This window comes from Silene latifolia, chromosome 11, assembly GCF_048544455.1.
Source record: "Silene latifolia isolate original U9 population chromosome 11, ASM4854445v1, whole genome shotgun sequence".
Classification (NCBI taxonomy): Eukaryota; Viridiplantae; Streptophyta; class Magnoliopsida; order Caryophyllales; family Caryophyllaceae; genus Silene; species Silene latifolia.
In genome coordinates this window covers 26,415,201-26,430,030 of record NC_133536.1, presented here as the reverse complement: position 1 = coordinate 26,430,030, position 14,830 = coordinate 26,415,201, and the positions used below count along the sequence as shown (strand labels likewise).

Below are 14,830 nucleotides of genomic sequence, written 5' to 3'. Positions count from 1 at the left end.
GAGTAAGCTCAAATTGCTTCATTTGAAAAATGTTTGAGCTAAGCACAAATGAGGGAGTAGGTCTTGTTTAGGTGGTCTTAGACAATAACTCGTTCATAAAATTTCATATCCATAAAATGTAACTTACTGAAATTCAAAATACTGCAACAAATGAAGGCGAAACAAGAACGATTTATCGGACTGCTACAAATCAAGGAGGTTGTTGTCAACGAGACAAAGACGATTGTTCGCTTCAATTAAATGAGAATTAGTCAAAAAGGATCATACATTGTGAATTAGGGTTATAGAAACGAACTGGTATAAACATTGAGATATATGATTGTGATTGAGATGAAGGTGAAGAAAGAGAGAAAGAATCTAATACCTCTGTTGCTAGCAACTGTTTCTCCTTTATATATCTCTCTTTCGTTTTCTAATGCGATCAACTGATAACATTAAACGAAACTAGAACATCAACCGGCATCCACAACCTGACCACACCAAAATTTTATCAATTGAAATGCATTTCCTCTTAAATAAACTACAAAATAGATCTAATTCAAGCTCTGGTAAGCAGCATAATTATGAAAATTCACACCAGCAAAACTTATAAACAAGAAAATAAAATAAAAGAACAATCATACTGAACCTACACTTTAATAGAACATTAGCAAATAAAATCTATCTGAAGAAAATTAAAGATAATTGAAAGAGAGATTATACGATGTTCCTTTATTGTAGATATCAATGGAAACTAGAAGACGTTCAGCGCCAGATTGATTTGAGATGCTTGAGAGTGAATGTTTTGTGTGCAACGATGAACGAAGTTTCGGAAGAGGCGTCATTCTTCAATAAAAAAGAAGAACAAAATCAGGAATGCAACCCTAATCAACTAATTTGCTCATAAAAATTGAGGAATAAGAAATAAATTGGGGAAATCGAATTACCTAAATTGTAATTTGCTCGAAATCGGAAATCAGCGAGAACGAAGAAGGAAGCAAAGTTGAAGTCTGATGTACAGAGTAAGCTTGAAGATGGCCCAGTAATGTGCTCAAAATCATAGCAATGGCGGTTGATCGTCGTAGGACAGCTTGATAATCGAAAGATGGCGAAGAATGAGTGAGAAAGGAAAGTTGTAGAAATGAATTGAGTTACAGGGGTTGGGGATTGGGAGAGCGTCCGTTTGATGGATTAGAATAGTTTATCAAATCCGTCCAATTCGTCTTAGATCTAAGGTTTATGAGTGGTTCTCACAGTTCTCATTATCTTAGTGGTTCTCATAGGATCCCGAATCTATATATATATATATATATATATATATATATATATATATATATATATATATATATATATATATATATATATATATATATATATATATATAGTGTAAAGATCATCTAAGTCCATGTCTTACAATTGAGTCCATAAGTCTTCCTTAGAGCCTTTGGATGAGGAAGGTGGAGGGTTGAGATTGAAAGCAAAAAGGAGGGGATTAAAGCTCCTTAAACCCACTCTCTCACTACCTATACTAATTAATCACTAACTCTTCCTAATTAACTACTAATTTAATATATATACTTTTCCAAACACCACTTCTCTCTCATATCTCATAATTTCACTCATTTTTTATCTCTCAAAAATCTCTCCTCTCTAAAAAAACCAAACAAATTCAAAAACAAAAAAATCAAAAAATTCCCCCCCTCCCCAACCCACCCGACCACCTTGCCACCACCCATCCTACCACCCACCAACCACACACCCCACGACCCACTTATGTCTCTTCTCACACCGCCACGACCAACCCCGACCAACCTCACCTCCCTTCTCCATCGACTACCAGCCACCCACCACCGGTCTCCACGCCTTCCCCCACTACAACACCACGACCCGCCAGCCTCCACGCCTTCCCCCACCTCCTCTTTTCCGACCACCATCAGCTCCTCCACACGTCACAACCAAACGCCTCACCGCCATTTTTCTTTGTTTTTTTCTCCACATCTGGAAGTGTTGCGGTTTTTTTTTTTTTTTTTTTTTTTTTTTTTTTTTTTTTTTATTTTTTGGTGGTGGTGATGTTAAATGATGGTGGTGTTTTGTTTTAATTTTTTTTATCATTTTTCTTTGTTTTTTTCTCCAGATCTGGAGGTGTTGTGTTTTTTTTTTTTTTTTTTTTTTTTTTTTAGTTTTGGTGGTGGTGATGTTAAATGATGTGGTGTTTTGTTTTGTTTTTCTTTTTTTCTTATGTTTTTTTTTTTTTTTTTCTGTTTTTCGGCTAAAATTGGTTTGTCTGTCGTTTTTTTTTTTTCTGATTTTTTTTTCTTTTGTTTTTACATGTTTTGTTTTTTTTTTATTATGAACTAGATATTTTAAATTTTTAGATCTCAAATATTTCCTTTATATTTTTTTTGATTATTTTTAGATCTCAAATAGATCTAAGATTATTTGTTGATTTTAATCTTAGATATATTTAAAATATAGTCTTATTTTTAAGGTATTACACTTTTTCAATTAAAATTACACTTTTTTTTATTAAAATTACACTTTCTTTTGCTAGAATAACACTTTTTTCGGCTAGAATAACACTTTTTTCGACTAAAATTACACTTTTTCTGCTAAAATTACATTTTTTGTTGTTGTTAGAATTACACCTTTTTCTGTTAAAATCACACTTTTCTCCATTAAAATTACACTTTTTTCTGTTAAAATTATACATTTTTTTGCTAGAATAACACTTTGTTTGGCTAAAATTACACTTTTTTGTTGTTAGAATTACACTTTTTTCTGTTAAAATTACACTTTTTTTTGCTAGAATAACACTTTTTTCGGCTAAAATTACACTTTTTGTTGTTAGAATTACACTTTTTGTTGTTAGAATACACTTTTTTGTTGTTAGAATTACACTTTTTTCTGTTAAAATTACACTTTTTTTTGCTAGAATAACACTTTTTCGGCTAAAATTACACCTTTTGTTGTTAGAATTACACTTTTTGTTGTTAGAATTACACTTTTTTCGGTTAGAATTACACTTACCTCTATTGGACTAATGTTACACTCTCCATGGACTTGGTCATATTCTCATATTCTCATTGGACTAATGTTACACTCTCAATGGACTAAAATTACATTCTCAAGGACTGAAATTATACTTTTATGGACTAAAATTACACTTTTCTGGACTAAAATTACATTCTCCTTGACTAAAAATAACAATCTCATTGGACTGAAATTACACTTACTTGGACTAAAATAACACTTTTTGTCATTAAAATAACACTCGTAAAATGCTAAATTACAATAACTTGTGATAAAATGACAAAAATTCAAAATATTATTCGTTAAAATCACTCGGAAAAGATTGAAGTTCAACTTATAAAACGCTAAATTTTCGAAAATATTTCTTAAAATTACACTTTTTGCCGTTAGAATTACACTCGTAAAATCCTAAAATGTCGAAAACTTGTCTTGAAAAAAAAAAAACGAAAAAAACGAAACAGTCGAAAACTTGTCTCGAAAAAAAAAAAAAAAAAACCGAAACAGGAAAAATGTTAACAAAATTTTCATAAACTTTGAAGTATAAGACAAAATATGGTGTTAATTGTGTATGATAATGAATTAGTGAGTGTATTATTAAAACTAGAGAGAGAAGTGAATTAATTAGTGTTAAGTGTGTTTTTTGCTTTCAATCTCAACCTTCCACCATACATGATCCAAGGGTTGTTGGAGGGACTTATGGACTCAAAAAAAAAAAAGGGACTTAGAAGAACTTTGCTCTATATATATATATATATATATATATATATATATATATATATATATATATATATATATATATATATATATATATATGGTTATATGGTTATTTTGATAAGTGTGGTTCATGGTTTACTGAATGTAGAGGTGAAAATATGGTTAGTAAGCTTAAACTTGGGTTAGATTTTTGTTTGAGTCGTATGGAGTATATATCTTATCGAGTTAATACTATTTATAATAGTATTGCATATGATGTATATTAATTTCCATTATGACCTAAGAATTAGGTTATTCTTTCAATCCTAAACTTTGATCATCTTCTTTACCTCATTCACTTTTCGCATTTTTTGCAAAGTAAACGGGAATTAAAATACGATTATATGATATGAAGGTAAGAGTTTCTGTAATTTTTATTCACACTATAATCTTTATGCTTGTTTATTCACTCAAACTTTTGAGATATAAATATTTTATAATAGCTTAAATTGATGTTTGTATGCGTGAGATATAAATATTTGATAATATCTTAAATTGATGTTTGTATAAGATATCCAAAATAATACGAAGTAGATTGGATATAGTATTTGAATTTAAAATTTTCTAAGATACATACCTCTAAACTCACTTTGAATTAATTATTCCTCTATTTTGGAACAATGTTTAAAGTTAATAGGAGTAATATGGCCCAAAATTGTCATTGTTTATACAAAATTTCAATAATCCAAAAGACTATATAATCTGACAAAATAAAATTGTAGACCAAATCCATGTGTTATATATAAGATCAAAAAGTAATGACTCGTATTTATTCCACCTCCCACCCTAACTTGAGTGCTCGTTCCTCCCATAAGAAGGATAGTTTAATTTCAGTTCGTAGCAAGGCCTCAGCACGCTCTCTAGACTCTTCACATGTTTCAGTTGCAACATTACATTTCTCTGCTTCACGTTGATATTGTGACGCTACCCTTCTTGCTTCTCTATATGTTGCATTCATATGCCGCAGTTGCTCCTCTGAAACCATTTCTTGCAATTTTAACTCCTCTAGTAGTAGTTCTGCATATTGTTTTTCCATCTCATTTTGGAGTTCTGGATCACTTTTCCCACAATCTGATAATGGGTTAACTCAGTTAGATAAAAAAGTCATGGGAATATGTGATTATGAATTTATAAGTCATATAGAGTGAACAACTCTGATACAAAGATCGGGTGCTTGACCAATAAATTTTATGAACATATCACATAGAATGCGAAACCAAAGTATTGACAAATAAATTCATCCTAACCTTCGGTTGAAAGGTTAGCCAAACCTGAAAAACCAAAAGCACTAATTAGTTTCCAAACACTATAGTAAAAGCTTTTACCAACAGCCAAAAGGGATAAACTCCATAATTATTAGTTCTGGCACACAAAATTTTTCAATCAACTCTAGATGACATAATAATAGTTCATAAGAGCAACAATTGAAAGAGAAAGATATAAAATTACCAGGACCAATATTAAGGATAGAAAGAGGAGGTGGACAATCACAAATACACGGGGAACAAGAAATAGCACTATCATGCCCTAACATGGTACCCTTATTCACCTTCCAATGTAAGGTTGGCCCTAAAATGTAAAGTATTAACCCAAATACAACCACCATTATACAACATCTCACGCACATCCCCGATGACTGTCGAGAACTAATGTTTCCGGACATTGATGTAATTTTCTTTAGCAATTACGTTTTGATAAATTGAGATTATTAAGTTTATTAAGTGATTATTATTTCTAGATCTTGTTTAGTAACTAGTAAAAAATTTGTTGATTTGGTGCATAATGCATTGGTTTCACTTAGACAAAGTCATCTAAAATTGAGGGATGAAGTATTATAAAGCGGAGACAGTTACATTTGCAATGTTTTATTTATGTCCTACACCATATGTTTACACTTCAGTTCTTAATTTTCATTATAAATTAATTTATATAATTATCATTTTAGTTTAAATTAAAATATGATAGAGTCATTATGAGAGCTAAACTATTATGTAATGCACACTTATGACTATGACAAAGAGAATATCAAATGGATTAGTTGATAGTAAAGTTTCTTTTTATTAAGTGGATTAGACTTATATTATAGCATCTCCAATGGTTCATGTTTAGGAACTTGCTTGCAATATTTGCAAAATTATAAGCATGTAGCTTATCATTGGAGTGAGAAAATTCAAGAGTAGCTTGCAAGCATGTAGCTTTGTCAAGCTACATGGCTTGGGTTCTTAAAAAAAGCTAATAAATTATTTTATTAGATGAAAATAAGAATGTGGACCCATGCAAGCTACAAGATGTTGTAGTCTGCCATTGGAGCGGTACGTAGCTGAAAAGCAGCGTAACTTGAAAAATTGATGTGGCAAATCAAGCTACATCATATTGTAGTTGTCCACTGGAGTTGCTCTAAATTAAGGTGATCTCGTTTTATACATTCATATTTGACCTTGTTCTTATAATATGCCTCACGTTTTGTGTGCGGTGGTCACATCCATTTATGTTACAAGGGCTCAATCCCGAACTCTATTTCTTTGAAGGTTGCCAAAATTTAAAATGATAATTTAATGTTTTGTGCATAAAAGATAGATACTAATATGTTATATTTATATTCGCCTATGAATCTACTGACATAAGTATTCAAGAATCTTAAATTTAGTTGATATTAAGAATAAATAAATCACTATCGGTGAACCAAAAAAATACTACTCGATATTAAATCTGGTTTGTTTCACTATCATATTCTATTTTATTGTATTTAGTTAATTACTTAGTGTGTATGACATCACTAAGAAATAATTTTATTATGAGAGACAATTAAATTATGCAACTCATAAAAAATAAAATAACATCATGTGTACCTTATAATAAAATTAAAACTGTTATTACCTCGTAACATTTTGGTGAGTGTATGTTACTTCCTCATAAATTCTTATTATTATTATTATTATAACTTGTTAAGATTTTTTCCGGTTTTTGTGTTAAGTTTAAACTAAAGTAATATTAAATAATTAATTAATGTCTTAGTTTCCTAGGAACGTTTTGTGATATGACATAGGTAAATTATATTTATACTTATTCTATTAGGCATGAATTGATTAAAGTATATACTAACGTGAAGTAAAAAGAAATTAATTATCGTGTTACTTATTTATTGAGCTTCTATTGCAAATCAACAAATATCGCATAGTAAGAGGGAGAGGTAAATGCTTACTTTAGTTGCAGTATAAGAGTAGTATGTATAGCTTTATTTTCTTAACTCTTACAAAATGTCAAAGGTAAGAAAAAAAAAACAATGACGTTCCTTTATATATTATTTCATTTGTTTAGCATAGCTTTATCCATTGATTAGTAATCATCTATTTAAATAAGTGAAATATATTTTTCCTATGCAGATCATCACTATGGATTATGGCATTTCTGAAAATGAGAAAGTAAGGGAAGAAGATCAGATGTTGGTATACGCTTTGCATATTGCCAACTCTTTTACGTTATCAATTACCCTTACTGTGGCACTACAGCTTCGCTTCTTTGACATAATCTCAAGGGCCGGTCACAGTGCCCAACTTTCGGCCTCTGAGGTTGTCTCACAAATCCCAACGAAAAATCCGAGGGCGAGTTTAGTTGTTGACCGGATGCTCAACCTTTTAGCCACCCACTCGTTATTGACGTGTGAGTTAAGGAACCTTGAGAGTGGACTTGTTGAAAGGGTTTATGGCATAGCACCTCCTGGCAAATTTTTCGTTACTGATAGTGAAGATGGTGTTGTTATGGGTCCCTATCAAAATAAAGGACCTTCTCAAGAAAAATGGTAAGTACTTTGTCACAATGATAAATTGGACATATGAGTGTGTTAATTGCGCTCGATCTAGATCTTGTATACCTAACTAGGAGTCTAGGATACAAATAAAATTTAATACCCGATATTTTTAAAGCTACTACATTCACAACTGGACCAACAATATAAGATTTAATAATAAAAAAATTTGGCATATCTGGTTTCAAGGAAAAGATTTAAATCCAATTTTTTTAATAATTATTGATTCAAACTCAACCGAATATTATCTAATCCATGATGACAACGTATTGTTATTCAAAACAATTATTCAGATATTTGAATCGTATTATTTAAAATTATTCTTTTCATTTCATTATGTTGTCTCAAATAAAAACTAAACACAAGTTTCATGTATTACGTTGTTATGGTTTGCAAGATATATATATAGGTTATTTGGAAAGTATGAGTAACCCAAACAAACTGAGAAAATATGTTATGTAACTCAAAATTTATTAATAACTTCTAACTGAAAATTATAATGTGTATAAATGTAGGGAATACATGAAGGATGCTGTTTTGGAGGGCATAATCCCATTTGAGAAAGCATGTGGAATGTCCCTATTTGAGTTCACGAGCAAAGAACCCGAATTAAACCATATATTCAACAAGATCATGGCAGAATCTACTAAGACAACAATCAATAATATCTTAGTGACATATCAGGGATTTGAAAATGTTAATATTTTAGTTGATGTTGGTGGTGGTGGTGGTCTTGGTATATGTCTTGGAACAATACTTTCAAAGTATCCTCATATTAAAGGAATTAACTTTGATTTGCCCCATATCATAGAAACAGCCCACAGTATTCCAGGTATATACTAAAGGACATCTAACATATTCAATAATCAACTTACTTCACTTATAACATTTGTACTAAAATATAAGAAACTTGATATTCGAGTTATCTATTTATCTTTCTAAAAATTTCCTTGAAAAGGAAAATATATATAGGTATATACAGAGTAGCCAAATAGGAGAGAAGGAATATATATATATATATATATATATATATATATATATATATATATATATATATATATATATATATATATATATATATATATATATATATATATATATATATATATATATATATATATATATATATCAATTCAGTTCATAGTAATTTATTGAAACCCTTGTCCTATATTATTAAGCTTCGTAAGACCCATTAGCTAGCAAATTTCGGAAATTAAATAAGCGAGCCTTGTACGAGGTGAGTATATTACATGCAATAAAATTATTAACTCATGCTATTACAAGATAAAGAGAACAATATTCGTAAATGAGTCGTATGTATAATAGCTACAAGTTTATGTATTTCTAAATGATGTTAATATTAAAATTATGTGAGTCTCTTACTATGTGAAAACTATTAAATAATCATTTTTGTAGGGGTTGAGCATATTGGTGGTGATATGTTCCAATATGTTCCAGCTGCAGATGTTATTTTAATGAAGGTTAGTACATGCATGCCTTTTTTTATGTTACGGTGCATTTATAAAAATATTGTTTAAGTATTTACTCTTTACCAAACCTTCTTTGTTTATTTTTGAACACTTGTGACCAAAAGTAAATCGGTAAGTAATGGATCTTGTATTCTTATTTTTTTTCTTTTGACGATCAATCCTTAAAATCATTTAATATGATTCATTTCTAGTCTATAATAGTTAATAGGATTGGTTTTCCATATTTCATTTTCATTAATTTGTGTGTGTATTGTATTACACCATATTGAATTGAACATCAATAAATGTCTATTGTGAAAATCATATTTAGCATGTTGTGTAATGACACTTTTAAAATGTTTATTCCTAAAGGATCAATTGTTGAACACTACCTTATAAATACACTGTTTTGCATACTACTACCTTTTATTCAATTTTTTGTGAAACACTCTCTTAAGAATATGATTTGATGTTAAGAACTACCAAAATGCAATTTCAAGCAAAAAAAAGTCAAAATCCGACATTGACCATCGAAGGACGTGATTAAAATTTTTGCCTTAAACCCAACTGATTTTTGTGTACTTTTTTTGTTGCCCTCTTCATGTTTCCTTCCAAATTTTTTATCCATTATAAATCTCTCACTCTTTATCTCCATTTAATTATCCCTCTTCGTTGTCTCTCTTATTTCTCAAATTACACTTTCCCAAATCTTGTACCAATAAAACATGGACAGTTAAAAAGGGAGCTTTTTGGTAGTGTTTAACATAAAAACATATCTTTAAGGAGTGTTACACAAAAATTTGAATAAAAGGTATTAGTATGCAAACTGCAAAGTAGTGTATTTATAAGGTAGTGTTCAACAATTGATCCATTTCTAAAATCTGTTTTTACTGTCGCCTTCTTTTTTTCTAAGAAAAAGATTAAGGTTTTTTTAACGTAGTACCCCTATGTTTGTAAAGAATTCTTTGTGATACCCCTCATCTTTTGAAAACATCGCCGGTACTCCTAAATTTAATGAAAGCTTCTAAAATACACAAAATGCTCTATGCCATCGTTGTAAAAATTTTAGTTTATGCAATTTCTATTGTTTTTTTAGCGATAATTTGTCAAACTATTATCATAAAATCCGTTTACTCATTGTTAAATATATTTTCTTTATTAAATTTAGAGTTTTTTTGTCAGAAGGCACCTAACATTTAGGCTACTTTGTACGCAAGTATCTAACATAATTTTTTTTGTCCAGAAGTACCTAAAGTTTATATTTCATTTGTTCAAAAGTATCAATTATCGTTTTCCGTCATAAAAAGTTAATTTTAGGGTTTGATTTGATAGAAAATGTGATTTATTTTACTCTCTTAATCACATAATTTAAATCTAGTGATAGAAGTTGATATATATGGTATTGTAGGTGAAGATGACAAAAACAGTTAAATTATGTGTATAATTAGTCTTACAGAAAGGGATTAAGGACAGAGAGAAATAAATTACATTTTTCCGTCAAGTCAAATCCTAAAGTCAACTTTTTTCTGATGGAAAACGTTAATTAGTGTGATTAACGTCAGGTCAAAGCCCAAAAATCAACAGTTAAATTACATATAAACTTTAGATACTTTTGGGCATAAAAAATATTGTTAGGTACCTGCGTGCAAAGTGACCTAAATGTTAGGTATCTTTTGAAAAAAAAGCCCTTAAATTTAACTGTTAGAAAACCCGACTTTTATTATTTTTGATATTTTATGAACAATTTATAAAGTTCGGGGGTACCGGTGATGTATTTAAAACCAAGAAGTACAACGTAGAAATCGAAAAAATACGAGTATACCATATAGAAAATCCCAAAGATTAAACTTACAAAATGTCAAAAAAAAAGTCAACATTTTCGGTGTCCCAAAACACTTCATGCTCAATGTGCATCCTTGATAGCTCATTACAGTTGTAATGTTTGTGACAGAGTATAATACATGACTTCGACGATGAAAGTTGTTTGACAATCCTACATAATTGCCACAAGGCATTGTCTGAGAGCGGTAAGGTGATCATCGTGACAACGATATTGCAGGAAGCCGGAGAAAATAGTGTAGAAGCCAAGTGTATAGCAGAACTAGACATTAATATATTGTCTCACCTGCCTGGAAGAGAACGGACAAAAAGGGAGTTCAGGGCCTTAGCCGAGGCATCTGGTTTTCGGGTTGGCTCAATTGTATATGGTGCCCACGCTAATTGGGTCATTGAATTTCTAAAATAAATTCAAAATTAAAATATAGCGGCTATATTTCATTGGATTAAGGAATAAGACACCAATTATAGTTTTGCACACATAAGTTACACAACAAAATAAGACATCATGGCGTGTGATTTTTGTTTTAGGATACTCTTGTAGTTTTTCATTTTTACAACTTATTTGTTAGTAGTTTAAAGATAAACTAGGTTCGTGACCCGTGAAATTCACGGATTTATCTGTTTTAGTTTTAATACTTTTATCGTATTGTTAATATTTGTTCAAGCAATTAGTTGTTGATCCATTTAAAAACATAGAGTCTTTTTTTTTTTTTTGACAACGGCAGGAGAATAACTTACAATGTCTTACAGGTAACAACGTAAGCTACTCGACTAAGTAGCACCAGACAGCCTACATGTAAGTCTGACACAACAAAGCCATACCTAAGACGATCATAATTAAAATTAAAAGCTGAAATTACAATATAAAGATAGTGAAACTCCTCGATGATAGAATGGATAGCGGTAGAGGATAGGCCACGAATATCCAAGGCAGCTTCATCCGCACACATGACAACCAGAAGACATCGAAGCCAACGAGCCGCAGAGAGGCAATAACAAGGTGTACTTCCGCTCTTGCGAAAAGAACGAAGAAAGAAAAGGAGATGAGCAAGACGACGAAGTCTGCCATCAGTGGAGATAAAACTCCTACACCTTAGAAATCGACTCCTTTGACCAAAGGACCAACACTTCATAGTGTCCACCATGCGAAGAACAACGGACATAGAACGATAGCATATCATAACCCCCATCCGAACAGAAATTACGACCCTACGATTCACCTCAGAGATTACGGGACAGGACACCCATAACCAAAGGGAATTTATTATACAGAAAAAAGAAAGCATCATCAATAAGAGACAGAAACCACCGCATCCGGACCAATCAACATCACTACCCAAAAAACCCGACTCCACCCTACCCATAACACCTCAGCCCAACCAAGAAAACCCAATCAGCCGTGACCACACTCCGACAACAAAGAACCGACAACACCAAACAACCGTACAGATACGACCAGCCCAACAGAAACCAGAACCAAAAGAGAAGCGAAGACGGCCGAAAACAACCGAACCCCCCCCAGGACCGTCGGCGTACATACGCCATCCCAGCCGAGAGGAAGACACTTACCAAACAAACAAACCCGACCGACCAAAAACGAAGCCCGATTCACCAGACAACTCCTCCCAGGACCACCGCCACAAAAGCAACGAGACCAAAACAGAACAAAATAGACAGACAAAGGTGGTAAAGACTTGGAAACGAAAGGTGGGGGGAATGGGGGGATCACCAAAACAGACCCAAGACTCGACCACAAACAACCGACAGATGAGCTAAACTCATCGACACAGACAGACAAACAAAGAAAAGCAAACCATCCCAGAAATGGGGGAAATGGGGGGATCACCTCTGGGATGGAAGCGGGAACGGCGGTGACAGGACAAGGAGACAAAGGGACGGGACAAACAGAGGGAGACCCAACCCAGCCAGCCGAGAACCGACTGACCCAAATCAAGACCGACCCAAACAGATCAAACCAGGGAAAGGAGCGGAGAGGATGCATGCACAACTTCAACGACAGGACAGGGGAACGGACGAGAGGCCATCATCAGAACACCGGGAAGGAAACCGTCACAGCCAGCGGTCGGACCTCCGAGACAAAAAAAACAAAAACCGTCGAAAAAGGAGAGATCACAGTGAACGGGTTAAAAGAGAGGATAGGCATGAGCATCGCCGGAGTTAGGCCATGGAAAGAGTCTAACTCCGGCGAAGGGTAGGGGGAGAAGAAGGGTAGAGCGTGATTAGGGGAGGCGGCGGCTCAAGATTAAATTAGGGTTTTGTGTTTTCTGGAAAGAGGGGAAAGTAGAGAGATAAACTAGAGAGATTTTTTAACGTATGTAAAAAAAAAAAAAAAAAAAAAAGAGTCTTGAAATACATAGAAATTAGTTAGTTAATAACTTATTTTTTTGACAACTTTGGTTTATTTTTGTAAATATAATCCCGCAAGTGACAATGTGGTAGCTACTAATTTTGAGAAACTTGACAACGAAGTAATGACAAAGACAACTCATTATATATACGTGTGTTTTAGCAATATAATAAAGTGAGTTTTTTTATATATTAAAAGTTGAAGTCATACGTATATAATAAATTCCGTATGGAAAAATCTTCAATGACTCCTTATAAGGTTGTAAACTCAATATCTGAATATAATCATCTCCAAATTATTTCCAGACCTCTCCATCAACCCTCCCATAGAAATATCTTTGAAATCTTATCACCACGTCCATGCTTCAAATATTATTTATATCCGAAAAATATTTATTATATCGATATAAAAATAGTAGATACGATTCAATGGTACGGTCGGTATCTACTCCATGTATTGCGAATTAAATTTTCATTTCAAAAGCTCAATAATCTAAAAAACTATATTCCCTAAAACCAAATTCCAAAAGGTTCATAAATTTTTTTAAGTTCCTTATTACTATTTCAAGAATTTGATCCATCTCTTGTTATACTTATGTCCACGATCCTACATAAAAATAAAAATAATATTAAAGACTATAAAATTATTTATTCCGGTTTTGAAAAAAAAAACACATAAACTTAAAAATATACGGATTACAATTTAGAAACCATACTATTTAATATTTATCAGAAGGTTAACTTTCGCTTCCTTTTAGTACGCTTCCTTTTATTATATGGCTTGATAATAGTTCATATAAAATGAAAAAGAAATATATATGTTAGAGGCGATTATACTCGTCAATACAAAAACGCAAATTCAAATAGGTTGATCGGGAAATTATAATTGTAAAATTACACCACAATATACGTTTAATAATAAATTAAAAGAAATATTATAAGACTTTTATTTTGAGGTCAACAATCATCAATTACTTATCAGTTTCTACCTTACGTTTTTTTACCTTTAATTTTACCTCAGTTTCGTGCCTTTTAAATTTCTTTCCTCTTCAGATTCCCCACGTGATGGTTTGCCTTATCTGCATTCACATACGTTTCGCGGTGCTTTAAAGTTATATAAAAAAACATTGATCAAAAGATAAAACATCAACCTGACAAAAACTTGACAAACGAATCAAACCAGTATCACATGTAAGTCACTTAAATTAAACCAACTGGAAAACATAAATTCAAATATAAAGCAAACGATTCATAAAACTAACAACATAACAAATTAATATATACTTGATTGGACAACAACAACAACAACAACAACAACAACAACAACAACAACAACAACAACAACAACAACAACAACAACAACAACAACAACAACAACAACAACAACAACAACAACAACAACAACAACAACAAAAAATAACAACAACAACAACAATACTCGACAATAATACTCTACAATAATACTCAATATAATCAATATAATCAAATAAATAAATAAATTAAACCATAAAATACAATCCACAATTTAGAAACTCATGACAAATAAGCATATTTTAAATAAATAAAGTGAACAGAAACTATTATAGGT

At 31.7% G+C, this 14,830-nt stretch overlaps 2 protein-coding genes across 2 annotated transcripts in view; one reads left to right on the top strand and one right to left on the bottom strand.

Moving 5' to 3' along the window:
* Window positions 1–4,418: 4,418 nt before the first annotated feature.
* LOC141613768 (uncharacterized) lies at window positions 4,419–5,540 on the bottom strand. The gene is made up of 3 exons (XM_074432509.1): window positions 5,212–5,540; window positions 5,010–5,033; window positions 4,419–4,833 (listed from the first exon to the last, which is right to left on the bottom strand). Exons 1-3 carry the CDS (start codon window positions 5,423–5,425, stop codon window positions 4,532–4,534), a joined length of 540 nt encoding a protein of 179 aa, XP_074288610.1. The 5' UTR covers window positions 5,426–5,540; the 3' UTR covers window positions 4,419–4,531.
* A 1,479-nt stretch (window positions 5,541–7,019) lies between these two features.
* Window positions 7,020–14,830, top strand: part of LOC141613140 (caffeic acid 3-O-methyltransferase-like) — a 38,129-nt gene continuing 30,318 nt past the window's right edge. Inside the window, exons 1-5 of the mRNA XM_074431875.1 lie at window positions 7,020–7,028; window positions 7,146–7,561; window positions 8,083–8,399; window positions 8,984–9,048; window positions 10,988–11,224. Of these exons, the coding sequence (XP_074287976.1) occupies window positions 7,020–7,028; window positions 7,146–7,561; window positions 8,083–8,399; window positions 8,984–9,048; window positions 10,988–11,224 (1,044 nt within the window). The remainder of the gene's footprint in view (window positions 7,029–7,145; window positions 7,562–8,082; window positions 8,400–8,983; window positions 9,049–10,987; window positions 11,225–14,830) is intronic.

Excerpts from the sequence above, each read along its gene's own strand:
- LOC141613768 (XM_074432509.1), bottom strand. The coding sequence starts at position 5,425 with ATGTCCGGAAACATTAGTTCTCGACAGTCATCGGGGATGTGCGTGAGA. Across the intron at positions 5,034-5,211 it reads TATCCTTAATATTGGTCCTG|GTTTGGCTAACCTTTCAACC; the intron begins GTAATTTTATAT and ends TTGGTTTTTCAG. Across the intron at positions 4,834-5,009 it reads GGCTAACCTTTCAACCGAAG|ATTGTGGGAAAAGTGATCCA; the intron begins GTTAGGATGAAT and ends ACCCATTATCAG.